Below are 26,516 nucleotides of genomic sequence, written 5' to 3'. Positions count from 1 at the left end.
TGATGGAGCAAAGAGAGGGACGGTCATTTGGAGAGCACTGGGAAGAAATCCCAGGTCTGGGGAAGGCCCGATGAGGCTGTGGGCACCTTGCTAAAGATGTGGGAGCCTCTTCCAGAGAGCACTGTGCAGCGAGGGGAAAGACTCTCTTGGGCATCTCCTTTTCCCATTAGCCTCAGGCATCAAACTTGTAGGTTCCTCAGGTTTTTGCCCTCAAACCAGCCAGGCACTTCAGATTCTTGGAGGATGCCTCAGTCGTGGCACCCAGCAAATAACTCATGTTTATTGTCAGTTGCAATCACGAAATCGTGTACTGCACAGCACATGCTTGTGGGCTTCCCCTGGCTCCTCCCTGGCCTCCCACAAGCTCCCTACTTTGTGTGGGAGGCATCTGCTGTCTGTTAAAAGGATGAAAAGGCCACTGCAGGGAAAATGCATAAGACCTTTGGAAGAGATGAGCAGGCTTGCTTTGAGATGTGGGAGGCAAAATATACAACAGACACGTCTTCAGCACGTGTCACTGGGGTGCTGCAGCCGATCCCCTCGGTTCTGGGCTCCAGGGAACCCCTGTGTGTCAGGAGTGCCTGTGTCCGGGCCATGGTGTGCTTTCTGCTGTCTTGTGGTTGAACCAGCAACCAAACCCAGTGTTCTGTTCTCAGTACGTGTCTCAGCGAGTTCCTAGGCTGTAGAAATGTGAAGGAACCTTTAGGATTGAGTGCACAGCATTGCTGTGATCAGTGCCTCCTTCGGACAAGATGTGAGTCTAACCAAAGGGTTTATAATGTGCTCTGTTTACAAGGAACATCCACCTTCCACCTCTGTCTTGTGTCTCTTTTTACTGAACTCTGCTGGTAACAACCTCCTCTTTTTCAACAGCTGGTGAATGTCAAATTCTTCTTTTCTGCAGTTAAAGTCACTCCCTGAGGAGCCATCAAAACCTCTGGGTGTTCAAGGCAAATTGAAACTTAGTTAGGAAGTTTGAAGGTAAATCATACACAGTGCATTATTTAACTATACTGTGGATGGTAAGCCCTGTCTCTTGGCTGTACGGAGCCAGACTGTCAGGGCTGCTTAATGAGAAAATAATAGCGTGCTCATCCTGGGAGGATGCTGCTGACAGAGGGCATTCATCTTATGTTCTCACTCCAGCCCCTGCTTGTTTTTCATGGCCTAGGGCACCCTTGACTCGGGTCCTAGGTGACTTTTGCTTGTTTGAAGGCGCTGTGCAGGTCCTGATTCTCAAGGAATTCTGTCCTGGCTCTGCTTAGCCCGCTGTCTGACATTCAGCCCCTCCTTTCGTGTTGTTTTGCCTCTGTTTCCCCACCTGGGATGTTTATGTGTTATGAGAATATATAGTGCATTATGTTCCATGGCAGCTCAAGTGCTATGAGACTTAAGGAGGGAGGGACTTTTATACAAAGGGAAATACTTCATGAATAGTTGTTACTGTTGTTTATTATTTACACTTTAATGACCAAGTGCCTCCAGAATGTATTTGATCAAGTTATACCATACTCCCTGGAGTTCAGTGAGTGCCTCTCATGTGCTTCTAAAGGCAGAATTTGTCCTTTAGAGAGATAAAAATTTAATGAGGCCACAGGAGTGCAGCTGTCTCTCAACAGGGCTAATCCCAGTAATGAAAGTGCCATCAGCCCCAAGCGCTCATAAATTTCCCTGGAGTTTTTTTTCCAGGTAGGTATTTCCTTTCAGTGTCTACCTTTCATTTCAGCATCAGGGAAACTTTCATGCAATATTCATGTTGCAGGCAGGTTAATGAGAGCGGCAGCCCCTAGGGACACGAGACCTGCGCGTTGCTGACTTGTCACCCCTGCAGAATGAGTTTACGGGCCAGTATATTTAGGGAGCAGCTTGGCGTTCTGCTCCACAGACCTTTACTGCCGTTGTTAAAAGGGGTGACTTCTCATCTTTAGTTTAAGATTTAACCGTAGGTTTTTTTTTAGTTTAACCGTAAAACACATGGATGTAAATTAGAAAGCACCCTGCTAATGTACTGTACACAGTTATTGTGTGTTCATTAAGGGTCGTTAATGAAACGAACCCCACTGAAGCTGAACCAGACCCTGCTGTAGGTTTTGTGTAAAAATATTATGCAACTTCCTAGCTCTTACTGGGCAAGCACAACTGATTTGGAACCTGCAATTTTGATAGGTACCTAATTGTACTAAATTACTTTCAATAACATTTCTTTAGGAAACACTTTACCATAATATCATTAGCATGGATTCTGCCCATGATTTTCCTTCATTATTTTTTCAAGGAAGTTAGACTTAAAACCCAGATTAAATAATGACAATTTTCTTCAAGCATATTAGATGTGAAATCTGGAAATAACCCCTGGGCCATGGTGCTCAGAGATATTTAAGTGCCTGTATCTCACTTAACTCGGAGAGCTTCAATAACCAGGTCTTAGGGACTCTAAAGTTTTCTATGCCTTTCTTAGTTTCACGATAAACTTGTTATAAACTCCTGTTCTGGTATTATGTTTAATCATAATTAAAACTTTTGAATGTGTCTGAGGATACTCTTTTTGCATAAAGCAGGAAAAAAGGTAAAGAAGCAGAAGCTGCCAACACTTAGCCCGGGAAAACTCGTGTATTTTCACTCCGTTGCGGATCTCTCTGTAAACCACCTCAATATGTGGCTGTTGCAATGTTCTGTCCGTCTCCTGACGTGCCTGAGCCCTGGCAGTGGTGCGAAATGGTTATAGAAATCCAGCAGCCCCAGGAACGGTGGCTGCCGTCCCGGCCCCGCTGCCGTGGCCCTTCCGCGGCTGCTCCCTCGTCTTGGCAAAGCTCCCGAGATGGCCACGGCCCGTGGGGCCGTCATCTTCCTCCTGTTCTGCCGTTTCGCTGCTCTTTTTGAAGATTAGGACTCAATAGCAATCTGATTGGCACAAACACCGAACTTTTAAGTGGCCAAGTTGTGCACCGAATAGTTTTTACTCATCACTGTGTCATAAAGATTGATATTTGAATCAGGTTTCTGGGAGGATGTTTTCTCAGAAATGTTTTTGCTCTTGGGAAAGAAATTGTGCAAAAGATGGCAATTTCTTCTGTGACATAGGATGGAAGAGGACAAATCAAAGCACTGCTTTGCTGTCTGTTCAACAGGAAAAAGATGATTATCAAACAGCCAAGCAGACAAAGCTGTACCACGTAATTACTGAAAGTTCCCTTGCAAAGACACCGCCCTTCTTGTTTCTCTCTATTGGTAGGAAGTTGTAAGCTCGATGAAATGTTCAACCAGGACGTTTCAGTTTTACGTTTCAATTGAACTCCTGCAGGGCTCTCTGACCGTTTTTGTGTGTTTTGTTTTGTGAACTGGCTCTCTAAGAGTTCTTGGTGTCCTTTCCTGGCACGGGGTGCAGCGTTTGAGGGGCACCGCTGCCATCGATATTGTAGACGTTAGGGGCTCTGCAGCAGCCCTGGCACACCTCTGGCTGGAACACGGCTCTGCCCTGGGTTTGCCACTCAAAAATGAGAACCATGGTCACCCTTCCATGTGCAGGTGTCTGAGGACTCTCTAATAAATGTTTGCCTGTACTTTGGTTATGATATTTGCACTGCATTATTTTTGCTATTTTTTGTTTAAAAGCCTCTTACCTGCCGGTGTTTTGTATAACTTAACACCTGTGAGAGCCCATGGCAAAAGCATTGAAGAGAAGCAGTCAAATCATACTAAAACTGAGCTGGCAGAGGCTGCAGAATACAGTGATGTGTGAGCATTTGACCCTCATAAATAATGGCATGCCACCCGTCACCATGAACGTTATTTATTTTCACTGTGCTGACAGAATAGTTTGGGAACAGTTGAGGTAAAATAGCACTGAGGCTGTCTGCAGCGTGGTGCCTGGTGCACCGAGAGAAGAGTAGCTGGTATAGTAACAGTTGAAAACTTTCTCCTCTGTAGTTTTTATTCTACATTAGAGTTCAGCTTTATTCAGTTACGGTGTTTTTTATACAAATATAATCCTCAATCCCTTGGGAGAGTTGATTGATGGTGTCAGCTGGATAATAACAGCACAGGAGCAGAGTAGTTTTAAGTCAGAAATGAGACATTTTCAAGAGATTCCTGAAGAATCCCACCAGTGCATTTAGCCGTTTGCATTATTTGAAGCATTGCAGAATAAGGTTTGCATTTCCAGCCTTAACTGGTGGTATATATATAGTCAGGATGCTCAAAATTGGCTCCTACAGGGAAGTGACCTGAGTTACTGACAAAAGCTCCATGTGTCTGCCATTCTTACTGACTGCACTGCAACTCGGGAGCGCTCAGCACAACCAGAACTGCAGCTGCCTCGTCCAGTTGCTGGAAATCTGCTTCTAATCTGCCTGAATTTGAAACACCAGGGATGAAAAACCAGTTCCAGACCTGCCAACTGAGCTCTGAAAGGTGGATGTTGTGCTCCAAATGAATAGACCTTGCCACTTTTGTCACCAACGTATGCACAAAGGTGCACTTGTGTGTGTAACTGCGCATGTTCAGACACTCTTATCTCCCAACTGGCTTGCTTGTGCAATTGCTGGAGCTTTTCTTTCTTTCTTTCTTTAATTTTTTTTTTTTCCCACTTTTCACCTCTGCTCTGTTCCCCTCTTTGCTGCTGCTCGCACGTCTGCTTGCCCGCCGAAGCACGCAGCCCGCTGGAGAGCTCGGTGCCCTGCCTCGCCACGCGCTCGCCGCGCCACGACGCCCCGGTGCCGCGCAGCCCCAGCCTGGGCTGGATCAGTAAGTGCGGGCGGGGACGGGGCGGCGGGAGCCGAGAGGACACGAAGGGGTAACTCGCACCGGCCCGGCGCATTAGCTCACACCAATCTGTCTCGTTAACGCTTGCTGCCACATTAACGGGGGAAGAGGGCAGGCGTGTTCTTGGTGGAACGGCTGCTGCTCTGACTGTCCGTGTTACCCCCGCTATCTGCACCCTGTGCTCTTTTTCACTCTGTTTTTCGTTTTTTCTTTTTACATCTGCCCCTTCAGACAGCAGTCTCCTACGCCATCAAGTGACATTTCATGTGTTGAAATATCCTTTGGCTTTATGAATTTTGCCACCAATGCAGTATTATAAATGCAACGAGCTTGAATATGTTAATTGCCACAGAAATAAAATGCAAAAATAGGCTCCCTTTGTCTCACAGCCAGCAGGCCCCGCCAGCTTTATCTCTCAGTGATGGGCTGGACTTGTCTCAGACACCGCTTCTCTCTTATTGTCCTTTGTAAAATATTCCTTGTTAGGAGCGTTGCTGATCGCGGAGCGGGCTGTTCCCCAGGAGGGTGCAGCTTGTTGCACCGATGGCACAGGGACGCTCTTCACAGGCCATAGCAATGCACTGAAATCTCAATTTCAGGTATTCACTCTGAAGGATGATTATTGAGCCTTTTAGTAGAAAGAGATAATAGCGTGGAGGGGTTTGGACTGACTGCCTGACTTATTGCACCAGCACTTGTGTGAGCACAGCCAAGGAGACACTTGCATCATGTTGGCCAGAGAGACTGTAATTTAAATTAGGCCTGAATTGGGAAATTATCCTTAGTTAGCAAGCTGTATAAGGGTGAACATCATGTGCTAAAGTCTCTGGCTGAGGTCTCAGCAGCAGAAACTTTTTTACTCCACTGGTTTGTTGAAGGCATAGAGCACCTACAGACTAGGCGTCTCATTTCCTTCTGCTCCCATATTCCCCTCTAGTCAGAGAAGCTACTCATCTGAGGATTCCCCAGGTTTTCAGGGCTTTTTTTCCCCTCTTTGAGGTCTTTCTCAGAAGGGCTATTGCTAGGCTTACCACGGAGACCGACATTACCTTGTGTCATTGTGATCTCCAAATCGTTCAGTTTGCTGTAGAGAGTTGCTCTTACATGCTGGTCTGTCATACAAACATTAAAAAGTGACTATTGGACATGTCTTTCCTGGCTTTGGCTCTCCAGAGAGCACAACCATTAGGAATGTGAGTTAGAAGGCTGAGCTGACTTGGGCCGCTGTGGCCACAGAGCCAAATGGCTTTTGAGCCAACGTTGGACAAGTTACATCTTGCATTTGTAGCGGCATCTCTCTGTTACTGCCTTGGCTTGGCAGTCAAGATGCACCCAGGGATTTGGGGAAGATTCTAAATGCAAGCTGAGACACTGGCGAGTTCCTTAGGTCAGCAAAGCTGGTGAGAAGACAATGCTTGTGGTTTCCAGTCTGTGTTCTAGGGATTGTCAGAGTCCGTACTGAGCGGGACTAGCCTGAACTTGAAGGCTTTGTAAAGTGTCTTCAAAAGATGAGATGGACAGACACCAAAATTCAGGGTAAAAAAAATCACATTGTGTGCTCAAGAGGTTTTGGCTGTCAGCATTAAGTGTAAAATTTGTTGCAAAGAAATGGAGATACGAATCATCTTAGCCTCAGAGCTCTGTTTAGGTTGGGATTATGAGACGCTTTCTACCTCCACAGAACAAAGAGTACTTTTTAACTTTTTGGTGCTCGGATCTCGTATTGCAAGGCCAGTCTAGTGACGGAAGAAAGGAGTGAACAAGGTCTGTGTGCTGTGCCAAGAGGCTGGAGTTGCAGCCGAGGTGCTCACAGCTCTTGGAGGGGTTGGTTTCGGAAAGCCGTGCAGGGCAGGCTGGCTTTCTGCTCGTGCTCAGGTCCTGCTGCCTGCTAGGAGCTTTGCCGCTGACTGAAATAAGTCTGTTATATTATTACTGTTAAATATGACTGTCATACAGGCAGTTTCTTTAGAGAAAATACCAGAGCAGCGCTGACTTGCCAGTTAGGGATTTACGGGCGGGAGGGGAATGTTCCTCATCCAAAAGGCTCTAACTGTGACAAAAGGAGCTTCCTGAGAGCCCTTTGCCCTGAGAAGCCCTTTGCTTCTTGTCGTACAGAGTTTTGTCTGATGTTTCTCCCTTGTGGGCTCCATATACTTGTTTTGCTCACCCCTGCAGTGCCGCTGCAGCTGTGATGGGTCAGGAGTACATTCAAGGTGGTGTCTGTAGGGCAGTGCGGTACCTTGATTAAAGCAGTGGGTACAACTGGAGAAGGCAAACAAGCTTTTTGGCACATTGGTCTGCCTGAGTATGGAATAAAAATGGGAAACCTCAAGCCAAGGATGCCTGGAGAAGAGCTGCTGTGGGTTTGATGTGGTTATGTTGATCAGATTGTGATCAGGTTGGGAGAAAGAGGCTGCTAGCGAGTTGTGATGAAGTCATTAGCTGCTTTCTCTAGAAAGAAGGGCAGTTAGCTCCTAAAGATAATTTGGAAGTCTTGGACTTCTAATAAACAAAGCAAACAAATGTCATAATCTGGAAAAATACTGTGTATGAAAGGCCCTCAGTAGTTTTGTTGCAGTTTCTCCAGGTCCGTTTAACTCTGCTGAAGACTTACTTGTTTAATTCTTTTCAGTTGCACTCAGGTGAACCCATAGAAACTTTGCTTTGAGTCACCAAGCTGTGTGACACCAATTATCAGTGTGAACCAGCTTTGCATTTTTAAGAAACTGCTTCCCTGCATCTTTATTTGATTGTATTGGCTCAGATTTGCAAAGCAGCCATGTGTATCTCTGCATCGAGCTTCACTTTGTCATTTTAATCTACGGGTACATTATATACTTGTCGAAGATTTCCCAGAATTGGCAGTCTTTGCAACATTTAAAAGATAATTAATTGCACCATACAAGAAAAAGGAGCCCTAGGTTTCAATAATTGGCTTCAGGTTTACAATAACTCGTTTATTTTGGGGTTCTTTTGTCCAGCTTTGCTTTTTACCAAGTACAAATATTTATTAAATATTCCTGTCACAGAAGCTGTTCCGAGCAAAGTGATGTCTGTGCCGTGTAACAGACACAACATACATGAGCAAGCTTGATCACTTTTTTCCTTTTTTATTGATGTGTTTATCTGCTATCTACAGATTCACATCAAACATTCAATCAAAATTTGTAGACATTTCTAAGTCTGGCGTCCTAGTAATTAATTAGGAGAATGGTTACTAAAACATGTAGCTGAAACCAGTCTGCCAAGTGGCATTTCTCACTCCATGAGTAAATGTGTTAGTAAAAACTTGGTAGAGATGGGTGAGGTCTTAAATCTGCCTTGCAGTAACAGCCAGAAGAGGAAAAGCTGGAGATCCCCTGTTTATAAGATCTAATTGTCTTTGGCTTTTGCTGTGTTGACGTTCTGGATGTAGCGGTAACACATAGCAGTTATATTGCGATTCCAAGGGGCTCGTAAGGAAAAAATGCACTAAGTCTGTTTGCAGAGACATTGGATATGTTGTAAAGAAAACCCAGCTCTGAGAGTCCAGATCTTTTTCTTGCTATTCTCGTTTGTGACGTTATTTCCGGTTCTTGTGCAGTTCTGTTGTAGAGCTTGTTCACACTGGGAGCTGATGAGCACTGAAAACTTGGACTTGAATTTCAGTATGAATAGCAAAGCATAAGTCCTCTCAAAACATAGCCTACATTGGGAAAGGCCTCAGCGCCATTTCTTTTCGAGTATTTTCTGTCTTTCCAGTTACATTCGTGGTCAGAAATGGTGATAACAGCTCCTGTTGCTGTGCTGCTGCTTCCTGTGAGAGTGGGTGAGAAGGGATGAGAGTTTCAGAATAATTTAAAAAATGCATGCTGACTGCTGTGGTTTTCAATACCACTTCCATCCCAGAACTCTCCTATTAAAAAAAAAATTAAAATTTGTTTTTTCTTCTTCTGTGATTATGACTGTTTCTGGTTTCTTCGGTTTAAAGGCTTGTAGCGGGATCGTAGAACTGAATTCTGAAATCATGGGGCTTTTCCCCCAAGTTGTTAAGAACTACTCTCATAAGTTCTGTCTGTGAACATACAAATAAGTAGGAAGAGTAGAGAATAAGACAGCAAGCAACTGCTTGGTAGCCGGTTTGCGGTGCTTGAACACCAGCATGTCAGGTTTACAGATGAGCAGTTGGTGTTTGGAGAAGGAACGGAGCTGAACTGCCGCAGCTCTTTGATGGTTTTCTTCATCTCTAGAGTATCCAGGGTCAGGAATCGGTGACTTTTGGCCAATCAATTTGGCGCGCACGTTGTTTTAATCGGTAAAATCCATAAGGTTCATACATTTAGTTAAGGAGATTACTTGAAGAAAGATAGAAATTTTTTATTTTCATTGGCTATTTTGAAGGACCAAGAGCTGCCAACCTCCCTCACTGTGGGATCCGCACAGCTGGTCTGGGATGCTGAGGCGTGTGGGGTGGAAATACGCATGCAGGAGAGCCAAGGTGAGGGGTTTGCAGGCAGGAGTAACCACCAGGGTCCCTCAGCCCTGTCGAGGGCCGGGCTTGTACCCAGGTCCTGGCTGACCCAGCAGCACCAGCCTCAGCATTTGCTTTTTCTCCCGCTGATGGGAACTACAGAAGGCCCTTAGACAGGAGGAGGCGTTAGCATCTTTCCATCCCATGTGCCACGGCAAGTCACGGAAAGCAGCCTGTCAGGGTCTCAGATTCCCCACGTCAACCTCCCTTGTGCACGGAAGGGTGTTGCTGTAGCCTGAGCCTCTGTGTTCTCTGACTGGATCTGGACAGGTGCTTTAATTGGTGTTGACATTGTTCTTACAGGCAGCCCAGCCATGGCTCACAGAAACCTGACTTCCACCAGCCTGAATGACATCTCTGACAAGCCTGAGAAGGACCAGGTAAGCTGCAGATTCAGACTTCGCTTGGTCATGTGCGTGTGGTTAGGAGCTGCATGTTGGGGGAAGAGACTTTGCACCATAAAACTGAAGCAGAAGAAGAGGTCGAACGAGGTCACTAGAGTATTTCTGAGTCCCGTGACTGAATTTTCTGTGTTTCAAGCACCAGCCCTTGGAAGAAGCAGGTTAAATTCTGGCAAGGCCTGAAGCAAGGGACACCATCTGCGTGGGGCCTTGCTGATGTCCATGAGAACGGAGCAGGGAACTTCCAGATTTCCTCTTCCTGCTGACAAGAGGGTTTTCAGGGGTTCCAGCAAGGGTCCCCCTGCACAGGGCATGTGTTCAGGGGAGGAGCATTTAAGGGAATGAGTCCCTACTGCAGCAGCTGGTGTAAGAGAAGATGTTCCTGAGTCACCATCCCTGGAGGGCTTGAACAGACGCGGAGATGAGGTTCTTAGGGACAGGGATTAGTGGCAGGGTTGGATTAACAGTGGGACTCGATGATCTCGAGGGTCTCTTCCAACCAAAGTGATTCTGTGTTACCTCACCCTGGGCAACTGTGCTGAAAGGGAACCGTGGCAGAACAGCTTCCAGGCGAAGATGAGTAATGAAGTTAAAATTGGTCTTTAGTGCCCACAGAACTGAGCTCTTTCTTACAAGTGTCCCTGAATTTGACTGATTTCTTAGGCTAGGGTAATGTTTTTGGAGTACATCGTATGGGCTTGCTTTGTGTTCTCATCCTTTCTGAGAGTTTCAGAATCTGAGGGGTAAGAGTGAGTTTACTTGAGCTCTTAGGAAACTGGTGGCTGAATAAGGTCTCTGTGCAAATTTCAAAAAACCTTTGTCCTCATTCAAAAAGTGGGTTATTCTCAAAGCATGACTGTTTCTTTTTGGAGGATTTTTTTTTTAACATCTTCCAGCGTTCTGTAGTGTCATTCTGAATGTTCTGTCAGTTCTGTCAGTTCTGAATTCTGTCAGTGCATTCTGAATGCAAATGAGAGTTACTTCAGAAAATTTTTTGCTTAACACAGTAACTCTGGTGAGCTGAGAATCACTCTAGTCCCTCAAACGATGGCTGGTTACAACCTTCTGTTAGTGCAGCTCTGCCTTAAAGGGGCACAGCAGCATAATCCATGTAGAAAAGTGAGTTCAGAATGATTAAATATTTTAAATATCTATTTAGACAAATAAAAATACTTCTGTGGAAAGGGAAGGGAGGGAATGTGGTTTGCATTGATCGGTGTCATTCACAGTTGCAACATACATCTGTCTTGGCTGGTTGGTTTTGCAAAACCTATTTCTTTTAGTACATGCAGTCACACCTGAGGAACGAGTAGGATTGTAAAATAGCTTATATCATTGGATGGACTGCTATGTTTTACATTTTTAATCACATTATAATCGGGGTCTCAGGGACTGGCTAGCAGAAAACTAGGTCTGAATGTTGCAGCAGGTCTCAGCAGTACACACAGCCTCAGTCACCCCCCTGCTGTCTCTGGGCACATAAAATTGAGCATAAAAATAGGTGTTTCGGCAGTGCTAATAGTTCTGTTAATAAATCCAGTTTGGAAGGGCACTCCAAAGTTTCTAGCTTTCAGTGTAAATAATGCCCGACTGTTTATAGTGAAAACCCTCACTTGAAAACTACAGAGCTCCAAAAAGCTGCTTAGTTAATTAGCCCGTGTCCTGCCGATGAACTTTGCACAATGGAACCCTTGTACTGCACACGTTTCGAAGCCAGCCTGAGAAAACCACCGTAGATCTCAATTCTTGTTACTGATTGAATGAAACTTGTGTCTTGATAAAGTTTGTGACATTGTGACGAAGCCTGGCAACTTTCTTGAGTGGAACTTAGCATTCTGTATGGGAGACAGGGAATAATTCATGGTGGGATGACAACAGAAGCTGGAAAGAAGACAGATTTTCTTGCCTTGACAGCAGAGTGACTGGCTATCATTATTTCGGTATCCCATCTGGAAGCTTGACAATTAACGAGGCCATATAGTGAAATACAAATTTGCTGCAGAAAGAAGCTGTTACATTTTTTATTTATTCGTGTGTGTGTGAGTGGCCAGCCTGGCTTTGAACTGCGACAGGCTGCAGTCAGTTTATACCCGTTGCTTGGAGTGGGGCCAGGACCTGAGTTCTTTTATCAGCTGCTGGTTTTGCAAAGGTAAAGGAGACAGGCTTTGTACAAACTTCTATATACCTTCAGTAACTTTTCTGCCTACCTAGATCCTTATTTTCTGTTCTGCAACCTTTAATACTAACTGGAATGGTGCAGTCAGCAATGCAATGACGTTATAAGCAGAATACTCCTTTAATCTGTGTTTCAGTAGGTTCTTATTGAGCAAAATTGGTAAAATTCAAATAGAGCATCTGGATGCTCTCTCTTCAAACCGTGAAATGTGCTCTGCAGAAAATTTTTTGCCTCTTATTTCTTTCTGTCTCTTTCTCTTTCCCTTTATCAGAGCAGTGCTGGTGGCCAGTGCTTTGTAGGTGCAGCATGACCTCAGGCCCTCCCTTTATTTAGCCTGACAGAGTGGGTTTTGTGATTGTCACCCGCATGACAACGAGGAGGGGGACGCAGGACCATGCCCTGGAACAGCTCTTGCCCTGTACAGCCCTGGCAGCAGGAACGGGACACTCACCCAGCTGAAGCAGCTGTAGGGTTTGGAAGCAGCCATCCTTTCCAGCATCTTTAGCATACCTGCGGAAGTCTTACGCAGCTGTCAGCCTCCACCCTCGGTGATCTTTGACTTTCTCCATCCTGAGACGCTCTGTCTCTGCTTAGCAACAGTTCCCTTGCATACTTGTGGAAAAGCCAGCTGGTCCTGAGCATCCACCTCTGGCTTCCCTGCTCCTTTCCCCTGCGTGTTGTAAGGTCCAGGTTGAAAACCGCTGTCTCCTATTGTAGGACCCTGATGTGTCTTTGCAGGGTTCATTTGGGGTCATTCTCCGTTGGAGCTGAAGCAGGAGCAGACCTCAGCACGCTGCGGTTGCCTCACCAGTCGTGGCTCATTTGCCTGGCGTGTGGACCTCCCGGTGCCGGGTCCTGTGCAGGTTCTGTGCAGGTGCGGGGCAGCATTCAGATGAGCGATACCGCAGGCACTCGAGTTTACTAAGTGAGGGCTGTGACTGTCGAAAGTGCTGAATTGTTGCATTTATTTCCATGTTCCTGACAACTGGGAATTTTCAAGGATGGACTTGGGGCTAGAGGGAACAAAACCAGCCTGGAAAAGGGCAGGGGACACTCAGGAGGGGGGAAGCTCTCTGCAGGAGAGTGGAATGTGTTGGCGTGTTATCTAATACGCTTGCCCGCTTCTGCCTCCTCTTGGAGTGGCAGTGCTTGAGTTGGCCACCCCGGCAAGGCTGCTTTCAGGTGGCTTGGGTTTGGGTTTTTTTTCTTTTTTTTTTTTTAGATAATCCATTAAGGGTGCAGTCAGCAGCTGGGATGCCAGCTACAAAGGCAGAAGCCCAGATGGATTCCTCCAGACACAGGCACTTCTCTGTGTCCAGCTTGTTCTTCTGAGCTTATTTTTCAGACCATGCAGAGAGCTGGAGTTGCAGAGTTGGTTCAGGTTGCAGGTGGGCCACTTGCCTCTTGGCCAATTGCCTTGCTGTCTGCAGCAGCCCTCCTAACACAGACGCTTCTGTTAAGAGGTTTAAGCTCGGACAGGTACACTCACGCCTTTACAGATCCATGCCATGTCAGCAGCGGGGTGAGGTGGGTGCTTCTGGCGCAGTGGGATGGAGAGGTATTAAAACTGCTCGGGACCCAGCTGAGGGCACAGCACTGGAGGATCCTGGAGAGCACTGGACATGCTTAGGTGCTCCCCGAGATCTGCCACAGACTCCTCCCTGCGGGTGCCCTCCGTGAGGTTTGCAAGGACCTGTTTTGTCCTGTCCCGCAGAATCCTTGCGGAGTTATCGGGTAAGCTGCTGGTTTTCAAAGGCAGACGCGTGCTGGAGGTGGTGACGGCTGGATCGGCCTCCTCCAGGGACAGAGGAACAGTGAGCGATCGAGGGAGGTGAGCAGCGACAATAACCCTCAGCATGCCCAGGACTGAAACACCGATGCTGAGGGGCTGGTCTTGGCTTCAGTACACAGATGCAGGACCTGGTGAGATGTCCCCATCAGCTCACTGGCTTTCTTGCTGAGTGCAGAGATGAGGTGGAAGACAGAACTGAGGATAGCCACACAGAAAGAAAATATTCACAGTGGTCTCAAGACACAGTGACAGCAGGTGGTAATAACAAGATGTGGTTTTATAAAAATCATAGGCAGCACTCGGATTTACCGATGTTAAGCTTTGTGAGGTTGGTTCCTCTACCATTAGGGAAGGGCTGGGTTTTATGCTTGCTTTGGATTTACTTTGATCTTGCTTTTGTTTTGTTTTTCTCATACCCTTTGCCTTCTTAATACACTTTTCAGAGTTAATCTTCTTACAGGGTAACCATTAAGCTCTTTTCACAAAGAAAATGAACTTAGGATCTCTCCTGGGAAAGGGCAGAGAACCCTCAGCTCTATCCAAAGGACCAGCCGAAAAAGTGCTGCCCGTTCCGTAAATGCCAGAGCAAAGAGGGTCCAAACTCAGGGCTCTGCAGCCAACCCCGCTGTCCTGCGGCAAGATTTAGGACGTGTGTGGTTGGCTTGTTCTTTGATAATTTTAGGATCATTGTACTATTTTTTACTGTCATTTTGTCCTCTAAAAACAGTTCCAATGTACTGTTATTCACTTCTTTATTCTGTCTTTCCACATTGACGTGAAGTCTTTGTGGGGATGTGATAAGCAGTTAGATTAGTGGCTTTAGCGGAGGAGAGATTGCTTCATGGAAAATTGTGGGGTTAGAGCATGTTCATTGGCTTTGTGTAATTCTCTTCCTTGTATTTGAGACTGGATGAAAAAAGTTTGCCATCAGAATAACACCGTATCACATCATAAAATGATGCGGATGCGGAATTCTGAAGTCATAAAGTCCTGGGTTACCTGTAAGGTTGGGCTGTCTGCTAAATTCAAAATGTCATGTTACTCTTCTTCCCCTTTAATTTGTGGAAAGCAAATGATTGTAAAGCTGAACCAACAAAAGGAAGGGCCAATTACCAAAATGTGGAGTTTGCAGAAAATCTTTAGCTGCAGATTACTCATCACAAAAGTTGCATCAATAATATTGATTCCAGGTCTCCTGTGCCTGGGATGGAGAAAAGATGGTGCCCCCCACCCTGACCGCAGACAGCGGCTGCTCTCGGTAGGCTGGTGGTCACAACTGGTGGCATAAGGAAAGGGTGATTTAATACAATGGTGTTTTATTGATTTTAGCAGTGCGAGGTCGGCTATGGTCAGTGGCAACACAGTGTGGACACCAAAGCTTTGCGAGATGGCCATGTCATTGCTGTGAGGGGCGATCTCAAACCAAGCTGTGCCGTGCCCATGTGCTGAAAAACATTGCTCTCCTCTGCCGTGTCCTGGTTTCCAGCATCTTTTTCCTTCTCTCTCTGGCTTGGTATACCTCTGATTCTTTCTATTGTCACAGGTGAGCCATGAGAAAGGGACAAACCACAACTCTAGCAGAAAATAAGCATTTTCCTTTGTTAAAGCACAGCGCTGTCCACCTTAATTCCTTTCAAACCTAGACCAGAGCACTCTGCTCCCCTTTCCCGTTCACCTGCCTAGGACAGAAGGTGGAGAGCATCCACAAGCAGCAGCAAGCAGAATTTCTGGTTGAGCAAAAGTGTATGTATTTTCTCCGAGAGATGTTCAGTCTTGATTTCTGTTGTTACTTCAGGGCATTGGGATCTGCTGACCATCACCAAAGTGTTACAAAGCTTTTTGCCCATCACATTCCCAGCTGAGCTTGTAGGATAAAAAGCCGTACAAGCTATTTAATGAGGTCTACAAGAGGCAAAAAGCTGGGGGAGTCTGTGGGGGAAGAAGCACAGAGGGGAAGAAAGCTTTTCTTCCCATTTTTACTGCCACACTCTATATACATGCTGACTTGCAGGAGGTGCGACAACTGAAAAAGCAAACGGGGGGCTCCAAAGGAAGTTTTCCCTCTCAGCAGGCAGCATGTGTGGGAAGCTTGTCCCGTGGCTGAACAAGAGGCTTGATTCATCCCTCCGGCCAGTCCCTCCTCTGCCGGCAGCGCTGAGCACGCAGACAGCTCTGTGTGGCTGAGACAGGACTATTTATGAATATTGCAATTGGATGATTTGCATGAAGCAGCTCTTCTCTGCCGTAAGAATGACAACTTCGTTCATTGTACTGTGTTAGAGATTGCAGCACAGCCTGGTTCAGCACCCTGAGTGTCTTTCAGACACTGACTCAAACCGCTCTGATGATCAATAGCTTCAATAAAGGCCACCAAATTTTGACTTAGCTGGTTTTTTTGCTTTGGGCTTCCTTGACATTTTGGCAGTTTGTCAGGATACTTAGGGAAGAGGAGGTGTGTTCCCTTTCGCTGTATTTGTGTTGGCAGAACACTTCTTCCGAGGTAGCAATGCGGAGAAGGGATTTGCCTTCATTTGTCTTATTTCATGAGGTGTTGGCTGCAGTTAGTGTACTGGTCATTTGCAGCTAGATAGACAAGCAGAGGCAGCGGCCCTTCTGGACAATTTTTTCTTTCTTTTCTGTTTTCCCAATGATAGGCCAGCGTCTCAGCCTCCTGCTCTCTGCCAGGCTCCGTTGCCCGATGCAGCAGTGGCACTGGAGCGGTGTCTGAATGACCAGGACTTGTCACGGCACGAGAATTCCTCCAGCTCTTGAAAGCCACACTATTTTCTCAAGTTATTCACTAAACACCATATTGAATGGTATCAAACGGAAAGACTTAATTAAGTTTCCTTGAGCTGTGAAAAAAATACAGCCTCGTGGTTTAGTCAAATCTGATCTACAGCAGAGATGGGTCTAGAAAAAGCAGGTGCTTTGGGTGGGCTCTGCAGCAAACCTGGGGATGCCCACATGTATGTACATTTTCACAGCTTGTTTGAGTCGGGCTGGCTGGTTACTGGCACTTTTCCTGCTGCACTGAGCTTGCCCGTACATGGTCCAAAAGTTTGCATTAGCCTACTGCGGGAAAAGGGACAAGCGAGTTGAAAATGCACGGTAAAAATTCAGCTTAGATAAATGTAAAGTGGTCATCTTCATGCCTTAAATTGTTAAATGAGATATACTTAGAAAGGATCTAACACATCTGCTTTTTTACAAGTGTCTTAGCCAAGTTGCACATCTATATCTTTAATGCAGGTAAGCTTTTCTGATATGGTTATGTCTCTCAGCCACTTCCTAGTTTTGATTGCTCTTCTCTGAACTTCTGCCAGCTCACAAGTAGCTTTTTGTCCAAGAGGGTTCCCGAAACGGGTATGGAAGAAAAGCATGGTACAGCCGCCACAGCAGCATCCCAACCATCACGGCCTCCTCTCTGCTGCTGGTGCCATCCCACACTCGTGGCTGGTTCTCTTTTTATTAAAGGCGCTCCTTCCTCAGCTCAGGGAGCATCCTTTCTCCACTTGAGCAACCTTTTGGAGAGGATAAGGTTTTAATCCTCTTTGCAATACCCAGGGGACGGGTTGCTGTTGATGGCGTTACAACATGGCTTGTGAGTTACCTTTTGATTCACATAGGGTTTAATAATTTGAAAATATTTTGAAATTATTTTTGTAGCTCAAAGGTCAGAGCTTTATCTGTGAGTGAAAGTTATTTGGAAGAGTGGAAGTGCAGCCTTGAGCAGCCCCGTGTTGCTGTGCCGCGAGCGGACCGGGGGCGGCCGGGCCTCTGTTCCCAGTGCTGAGAGCATTTCTGTGCCTCGTCCTGTGAGAAATCCTTTGGTTGGGCTTTGTGAGAATGTCCTTGGCAGCTCCGAATGGCTGAATCACTGTGACTTCTCTAATGCTCAAGCTGTGAAATAAAGGAAGCATTTAAAGAAATAAAATCTGTTTTCTCAGAGACCTGTTGCTGCTGAACTGATGCAGTAGCAGGTAGAAAATGAATATATGTTGGTATAAGGGGAGTTAACTGACCTGGTGTTATCACATATGCAAGGGCTCATATGTGGGACAAAGAACAGCTCTGAAGGAATATGGGCAGTCAGAGAGAGGCACAAACCTCTTCTTATTTGTTGTGCTGTGTGCACTGTTTATTCCAAACGGTGTTTCCATATCAACAGGGAATCCCTGCCAAAGCCAGCTCGAAAGCTAAAAAAGAAACTGGCCTTGTTGAGAGAAACGCTCTTGCCTTTCCTGGGGACCGATGGACAGGGGTGCTGATGGTTCCCACTGTTGGGAGTGAGGTCCAGTGATTAATGGTGGGAGTGATTCGCTGCTTCTCCTGCTTGAACAACGTCTCCTCGTCCCTGCTGCCACAAGCAGAGATCCCGAATTTCTGGGTCTGTCAGCCTGGGTGACCTACTTTCACTCCATGGAGCTGAAATGAAAGTGACTTGTCTTCCTGTACAGCTCGCTGCCACTTTTCTGAAGGAAAGGCGATGTTTCTAGGAAGTTTAGTTAACTGGAATTTCATTTACTTTGGCCTTTTTTTCTTGATGCAGAGGGCAGTTTTGCATGTGAGGTTTCTCCCCGCAGAGTATCAGCATTCTTGGGTAGTGGAGTTGTGTGCATAGACAAACCGCAGAGTGCTGAAGGTTTCCCTTTAGGTAAGGATAACTTACGGGAAGGCTGTTGTAAACATGCATCTGAACAGATACAGAAAAACAGAGGTGGAGAGGCAGATTGAAATTCCTGGGGGAATTAGCCCTTCTTAAGTACAGAAACACCATGAGTTTGTGCTCAAGTGCAGGAACCCCACAAGAATCATAGAACCAGATCCCTCGTGTTGTGCTTGGCTTCGATGTAACAGGAGTTTGGGGCCTGGATCCCTTCTCCCCAGATCAGGGAGCGTTAAACCTTCCTTCAGTTACACAAAGCGCCGCGAATGCAGTTAGGCTTGTGGCGGTAATCTGTATGATCAGGGCTTATTTTAACTGCTCAGTTTTGCCGTATGTTTGCTGTGTTCAGCAGGTTTGATTTTTGCCAGGGCTGTGCCGTGCCCTGCCAGGCTTCTTGCTGCACCGGGAGCTGAACGGGAGCTGCAGCCAGCAGCAAAGTCGTGGCCCGGCCTCCCCAGGGCTTCCTCCCTGCCTTTGCGTCCCCACAGTTGAGCTCTGGCTGGTTTTACCACTGCGATGTTGAAGGGCCATGAATATAGTGAAGTTAGAAATGGTATGTGGTAGGGTGAAGAGGATGGGGTTGGAATGGACTCTGTTGGAGACACTAAATATATTCTAGGGGTCTTCAGCTTGGAAAAGGATGGCTTGGGGAAGAAGAGGGAGATTTCTAAAATGATGAAGGGCATGATGGAGAAGGGGAGGAGCAGAAGATCTTCCCTGCTGGATGGGGATAACCCCAGTAGCTTTGCTTTTCCAAGCCTGGAAACGACAAGTTTGGTTTTTGCCAGATAGATAGCATTCTCAATTTTTCATGCCAGTGGCGTTTGCTTTCGTTGCTCTGTTCCACTGACGACAGCAATTAAATGCTGCCAATGGGAAGGGGAATTCAAGTTCACACTTCAGATCTTCCTGGCTACAGGGTGGCGGGTTATGAAATAAGTATCTCTTTATAGCTTCCTTAGGTGGAATGGAGGAGGGTTTTGTTCTGATTTTGGTTTATTAATATTGTTACTGTAGGAATGAGACAGGGATTATTAGTTTTGTACTGTACCTCTGTAATGGCATTAGACCCAAATAACATTCTTCTGTTATTTTTCCCTTTGCTGTAAGCACACGGGGGCTCCCCTGCTGCAGACTCAGCGGGTGCTGTCAGGTGAGAGCAGTGGTGATACCCCATCGAGGTAGCTGCTCTGCCCATAGCAGAACAGCTCAAACAACTCGTCAGCTCACACTTCACTAACACATTTTCTTTTGTCCCTGCCCTTCTTTCTTATAGGCTGATTTTTCGAACAAGACCTAGCTGCAAAAGCTTTACCTTGAGGTAAAATAGGTGTAAGATGGCATGTGAATGTACTAGCTGTGTCCCATATCACTTAATCAGCCCCGTTAATGCAGCTGGCACTTAAAAGCAAGCAGGACTGATGGATTGAGGAGGTTGTCATTGCTGCTGTCCTGCTGCAGAGCTCAGTCCCCAAAGAGCAATTCATTTCAAGCTTTCACAGGCTTGTAACCCCAGTTTCAAAGGAGACTGTTCCTGGACAGGTGGAGTGTTTTACCTGAACTTCAGCTCACATAGCCAGAGGTTTTAGTCGGAGAACAACCAGATTTTTCCAAAGATCAGTGCCTGCACGTTCTTTGCAGACTGTTTAGCAAAGCCTGGAGCATCATTACAGTAATGTGACTAGCTAAAGGGCTTCTCTGGTTTTAATTTTAGTGCTGCATCATGGGTTTCTGGTTAGCTTTGTATTTCTGATGCTTTAGCTAATGACTCCTTTAATGGAGTTTCACTTGCCTTGGGTATTCTCTTGCCTTGGACAAGCTCACAAATTGCTTTCCACAGTTTGCCAGGGGTCACAGGCAGGAGCCATGTGGGTTTTTTCCAAATGCTCCTTTTCACCTTCTCTTGCTTCTGGTTTTTAGGCAGCTGTGCACTTGGTTGTGCAGCCATTTCTTCTGCAGGGGACGCAGCATCAGGGAGAGGACAAGGCAGCGAGGTCTGCAGCACGGTGACGTGACCGAGAGCAAACAAGAGATGCAGTAAAAGCAGCGTGTGCTTCAGAATCACTTTCATTCCCGATAAATCTTAGGTGTCTGATGACAATAACAGAGTGTTAAAATACATTTAGGGAGACTGATTTTCAGGTTGCCGTGCCTTTTCACAAGTACCGTGTTGGAGATCTGTGGCCTTTAACATAACATTAGAGGTCAGGTTAGAACGATGCTCAGTTTAGCAGAGTGCAGGGAAAGTGAACATAGTGCTTGCAGCTGCGTGGCCTCACTCCCTCTTCTCCTCCCTCCCTCCCTGTTCTCGGGTGCTGCTGAGGACTCGAATCTTTCTGAAGCTTCTTCAGGGAATGGTTCAAAATGGATTGTAAGTGCTGGCTGCACCTTTCCCATCACCTATCTGATAAATGATTTAAGAAAATGTTGAGTGGTGCTGCAAAGCTCATTTGGAGGAGAAAAAAACCCCACACTATAATGGTTATCTCTTGAAAATTAGTCATGCTTTTTTGACGTGCTGGACAGAGGGGCCGATACCCTCAACCTGAGGAGCTGATCGGCCACGGGACTTGAGAAACCTGCTTGTTGGTTCCGGTTCGGGAAGGCACCTGGGGCTGGGCAAATACAGGCTTGTTCAGCAAAGCTGAACATTACTGTAGAGTTGCCACCTTCCCGGTATCATTTATTCCCAGTTTCCTCTAAAAATGCTATTCATGGGAGAACTAGTAGTGCTTTTCCAGGCTTCCTCCACAGGCCTCCTTGATGCTTATTTAATATATTCTCTGGTGGAAATCCTGGCTGAAACATGTAGGAATAGGATTGTTCCAGCAGTTTTCTTCCTGCTGAATCAATAATTCATGCTTTTTCATGAGACTTTTTTCCATTTTTGCACTTCCTCAAGTCACCTGGCAAAGCTCAGCATAATGCTCGTTATGGATTCATAGCCCAGTTTCATGTTACCCCCGTCTGTGCTCTTGGCAGGACATCCCCCCTTGCCATTCACTCTTAGCCAGAAAGCCACTGAGCATCTCCAAAGATCACCCAGGGCGACAGGAGGAGGTTTGGGAACCAACTAAGGGCAGGATTTTCAAAAGCCTTCAACTTCAAATTAATTCTGCTGCTGAAGTTAAGAACAAAGCCATCTCGGATCTGAGCACACTCGGAAATCCCTCCCTGGCTGCGAGGACACAGCCGGAGTGCTAAGCCAGACGGAGGACTTAGGCAGTCTGGGATGAAGGTGGAGACAGTGGTGCCCCCCAGTAGCTACGGGAGCTTTGCTGGGGCTGCTTGACCTAATTTAATAATTTAGGAGAAAGGCAATCCCATGCCGGGCTGTGGCCTCTGCGCAGGACATGCCAAGTGCCAGGAAGATAGCAGAAAAGAGCCAGGACACGCTGATTTTTTTCGTTTTTAAACTCAGCTGGTGCGGTGTTTTCCCGTTATCAGGTCAGAAGCAACTGATGACTTTTCTCCATGGTTTGACTTAGTTAATATTTGGTCAGCTAGCTGGTGCTTGGTGCAGAGCCCTGTGAGGCTGCTCGCGTCCGCTGCGGTGTGATCGTGGAGTGTAGGTGAAGAGAGGAGAACAACCGCCTTCAGGCTGTTAGGAACTATTTTTAGTGTGAAGCTATAGCTACGCTTTGGGAGAAGAGGCATAAAAGAGCGTAACTCTGGAAGTTGGCTGGTGAGAAAGGTGCTGGTCAGTAGATTTCTTCCAGCACTCTGAGTTACTGGGGACAAGCACAGAATTGGCCCTCAGATACCATGTGGATGCCTTGGGAAGGATTGCTGGAAATGAATAAATACAGCTTTATGGGTGGCCTTCTAAGGTGGCTTTTCTGCAGTTTTGAGTCCCACTGTTCACGTACCACAACAGATGCTTTCCTGTGTTTCTAGAAGTGCTGTTTTTATCGTGATGCTCCTTTTTTGAGTCCAAAAAGGGCTACGTGCGTGTCCTGGTGCAGGAGCTGGGGGAGCTCTCTCTAGATCAGATGCGCTGAGGTTATTTCCACTCTGCTGTGACAGGCTGTTGTGGTGACGTGATGGTCACCGTGACATGGGGCTGGAGGAGGTAGGAGAGGATGCGTATACACCATGTTCAGAGCCATAGTTGGCAATGGGCTTGCCATGAAGGAAGAGTTAAACTGCAAATATGATGAAAATACGTATATTGCTATGTGCTTTTCTTGCTCATCAGGCAGCAAAAACTGATAGGAGAGTCTGTTAAATACTTATTTTTTTTAATATGACACAATATAGTAAATAACTACATTGTTTTGCTTTGAGATACAACCTTTTTTTAAAATAAAAAACTAAGTGGTGTTGTTTTTCAAAGACACTGAAATCTAGAGCTGAAGTATGAGCAAGCCTGAGGATGAGCAGTTCATTTGCACTGGTGTTTGTTCACGGCAGCTTCGTCAGCTCCTCTTGTTGTGTTTCTGGCACAGCCGTTGTCATTGTTAATGAGGAACCAAGTCATTAAGAAAAAGAACAAGGCTAGAAGGGTATCCTGGGAATCACAGGTTGAAATAACCTGGGTAAGAAAACGAGATTACCAGAGCAATCAGAAAGTGATTTTGGTGTCTTAGGTGAATTTCTTTTACTACAAAATATTTGCTGAACTGTGCGAGTACTTCGTATACCATTATCTCTGTTTACCTGGTTGCATTTCAAAAGAACCTGTTCTTTTCCAACAATGATTTTGATCTTATATTCAGTACATCCTTCACTGTCTTTACAAAGGGCAGCCTGAGCCTTTGGGGATGCGCAGCCGATGGGAGCGAGTCTGCCAGCTGCTTTTGCCCCTTTTCCCAGGTGGTTTTTCCACCTCCTCAACAGAAAAGTTAAATATCCTGATGCTTTTATTCTTGCACAACATGTAGCTCGGCCGCACATGGGGTGTTGCGGCTGGCACAGCACCCCATTGCTCCTGAACTCTATCTTAGCACGAAAGTTACTGGAGGAAAAAAATCCCTGTTCCAAAGCATCAGCGAGTTTCTAAGTGTTCTGCCTTTACTTTCAACCACGATGCTTCCAGGAGGATGATGGGACAGACTGGTCACGAGAGAAAACCCGAAATCTGAGTGTGGCAGAGGCTGTTTTGATAAATCTCGCTTGGGTGGCTGGGCAGAGCGGGGTTTGTGTCTCGTCCAGGTGCTGGGGGCAACCCCTGACATGCTGCCCGGGAAAGGGCGCTGAGGTCAGCGTCGTCCTCGGCCCCCGGGCACCTCACGGCTCGCGGGCAGCAGCCGTGTCCCTCCGTGCGTGCGCGTCCCCCGCGGTGGGTGCTGCGCTTATTGAGGGACACCGCTCCACTGCTTTTTCACCCCGCAGACGACCCCTGGCTCAGCAAAGGAAGCTCTCGGTGGAGGAACACCAGATTTCCTTGGCAGGTTTTGCTGAGTGCATCCCTAAAACGCGTTTGTCTGAGTGTTTTGTCATTCGCTTATTCTTCCAAGGTATATGCTATGAAGCAGGGTACAACTGACAGCATCAATTTAAAGTTACAGAGATTCTGTTGAGGAATTTTACCGTATGCTTTACTTTTTCTTGTGCATTTAAGGTTTTCTAGTTCATAAATATTAAAACCATCAGTCAGGATGTGCTTTGGGTCTTCTGAGAGCTCGTAGAGCTGTGCTGTTGTGTGAGCTGCTGTGCATTTTTGGGAGCTGTGCTGAAGTAGAATTTTTTTGCCACTGAGCCACACTGATTTTTCAACAGGTCCAGCAGAGTTGTGTGTATGTATGTACTCCAGATATTAGCAGTTCATTTACTTCTGTGCGAGGTTCTTAAAAGTTCTTTCTGACAGAAGGCTATTACGGGAGGGAGGACAGAGCTGGAATCAAGTTCGGAGTTGCTGTGGCAGAGTAAAACATCAGCTGCAGGAACTAGGTGATGAAGCAGCAGATGCTCAGTTGATGGTGGAAACATGAGAGGTCTTTGAGCTACGTGATGATGAGCTGCCTTTTGGTGCTGGGGTTTTACATGTATCTGAGTTATGTGGCGGGGGTGGAGGAGAGAGTTTCCTGGTGTTACCAGAGCAAATGCTGAAAACAGGCAATTATTGTTACCGACCTGCTGTATAGAACACGGGTCAATTTTAAAAAGTGCCCTTACCCTCAACTTCCATGTATAGTTCTGTTGCTGTTTTGTGAAACACTTGAATTAAGGGTAGATGTGATTGTACTTCAGAGAAATAGTTGTGTTTGTTATACATATATGCACATACACACACATATATATGCGTACGCACCCCTCCTCCTTGGCATGCAGAATGCCAGGAATCTCGTCGAGAGGGGGATCATTAACACAGGTGGTTGTCTGGAGGGGATTCCTGTGCCACCCGACCCTTCCTGGCTCAGGACCCACACACAGACTGGGTGGGCTCCACACAACCACCCTCTTCCTCACTTTCCCTCGTTCCCACCTTGGCTTCTCCATTCGCGCCTGGTGCTTTTATTTTCTTCATGGATGCCCCTTCGTGGTTCACCTCTTCCCAAGGCTTTCTCATCCTTTCGTATCTTTGGGAGGTGAGGGATGCAGCAGCCCCGCGGCATCATTCCGCAGGAGGACTGAGAGCAGGGTTTCTCCTGGCCAGGAGGTCTCTGGTGATGGCACATTGTCCTCTGTCCCCCTCGGCCACGTGCTCCGGCCCTGGCAGCCCATGGCGAGAGCTGAGGGCTCGGGCGGTGATGTGGGAAGCGGCAACGAGCTCGTCTCTCACCAGGACTGCTCCTCAGACTTGGCGTGGTTTCAAAACCAGCAGGGCTGCTACTTTTGCCCAGTGACTCCTCGTGTGCTGGCCTGTGCAGGCAGTGGGAACAATGCCTTTGGACAACCTCAAGCAAGTTTTAGATGAGGGCAGAAGCCACAGGCATGGAAACGTGCTCCTAAAAGCTTGTGCTAAGCTCAGTCTTTCCCTTGGAACTTGAAAAGACGTACCCAGTGAAAAGCTGGCACGTGGCTCCTGGCGTGCTCTGCTGGGTGGATGTTGGTCCTTCAGGGCTGGTTTTCCTCAGGTTGGCCATGGCTGTAGCAGCAGCTGCAGATCCTGGAGTTGCACTTTCCCTCGTGAAAAGCACCTGCCCTTCCTCGTTGTCCAGGCAGCAAGTCAGTGCAGGGCTTCCTCCTGAAACCCTGCCCAGATCGACTCATCTCCCTCAGTGCTGTGCACCTTTTTCTCCCCAAAATAACACCGTTATTTCAGGGCCATAGGTGGAAACAGCAGCTTCAAGAGGCATAGTCTTTTCCACATCGTCTTGGCTCCAAGCACCATTATTAGCATTGTTCCTCTGAGAATGATCTTCTTAGCATTTGTATCTCAGTAGACTACGTGGGGGTGATCCATATTGGACAAAAATAGACTCAGGTTATATTATGACCAAGGAGGAAATGCGGGTGAAAACGGGCTAAATTTTATTGCGTGTTCCCTGTCTGCATACCTAACAAGATTTAATTTTCTTCTTCCCACTGATGCAGCTGAAGAATAAATTCATGAAGAAGTTGCCCCGTGATGCTGAGGCCTCCAACGTGCTGGTTGGGGAGGTGGATTTCCTGGAGAGCCCTTTCATTGCCTTCGTCCGGCTGCAGCAGGCCGTCATGCTGGGTGCTCTGACCGAAGTCCCCGTGCCCACCCGGTAAGAGAATGCAGCCCCTAGATGGGGAACAAGAATGGGGAATTCCATAAAATAAAAGCACCAGGCCAAAAGAAGATATTCTCCGTTGCTTTCCATCGGGTGACTTGCATAGCGGTCATGTATTTTTTCAGGATTATTTGTTTTAAAGTAACAAAACTCATGGTAGCTGCTAAACCATAGTCAGGTCCTGAATTTTGTTATAAGATACAAGCTGTGAAATCCACAAACACGCCGACTTGATGACTCAGTGGTAAAGAGCACTATCAATGTGAAATTTAACTACTGTTTTTTTTTTTTTTTACCTGCACCTTATGATTCCTCCCCCAACACATAGGGTACATACCTCAGATTTCCTCTGCACATTTTTGCAGGACATATTTTTCCTCTTAAAAACTCACATTAGACAAAGAGTGCAATTCTGGCCCTGCTGGCAGGGGGGAAGTAAGTCAGATGAACTTGGGATAAAATTCTGTCGTGCTGGTTGCACTATATGTTGCTTTGTAATTCATAATGGTCCAGAGGAAAATGTCATATGAATATTTTATTTATTGTGACTGGTGTTGCAAATCA

At 46.6% G+C, this 26,516-nt stretch overlaps 1 protein-coding gene across 7 annotated transcripts in view; it reads left to right on the top strand.

Annotated features, from left to right (window-relative positions):
• Nucleotides 1-26,516, top strand: part of SLC4A4 (solute carrier family 4 member 4) — a 179,576-nt gene that overhangs the window by 104,932 nt on the left and 48,128 nt on the right. For 5 of the 7 annotated variants that reach the window (XM_065634421.1, XM_065634420.1, XM_065634422.1 and 2 more), the window contains exons 7-9: nucleotides 4,648-4,743; nucleotides 9,575-9,651; nucleotides 25,789-25,946. In XM_065634421.1, the coding sequence (XP_065490493.1) occupies nucleotides 4,648-4,743; nucleotides 9,575-9,651; nucleotides 25,789-25,946 (331 nt within the window). The remainder of the gene's footprint in view (nucleotides 1-4,647; nucleotides 4,744-9,574; nucleotides 9,652-25,788; nucleotides 25,947-26,516) is intronic. The other 2 variants (XM_065634425.1, XM_065634424.1) reach the window with 1 other exon arrangement.

The sequence above is a fragment of the Caloenas nicobarica genome, chromosome 4, assembly GCF_036013445.1.
Source record: "Caloenas nicobarica isolate bCalNic1 chromosome 4, bCalNic1.hap1, whole genome shotgun sequence".
NCBI classification, from domain to species: Eukaryota; Metazoa; Chordata; class Aves; order Columbiformes; family Columbidae; genus Caloenas; species Caloenas nicobarica.
The sequence above is the reverse complement of the archived record's forward strand: the minus strand, read 5'-3'. Positions and strand labels throughout refer to the sequence as shown.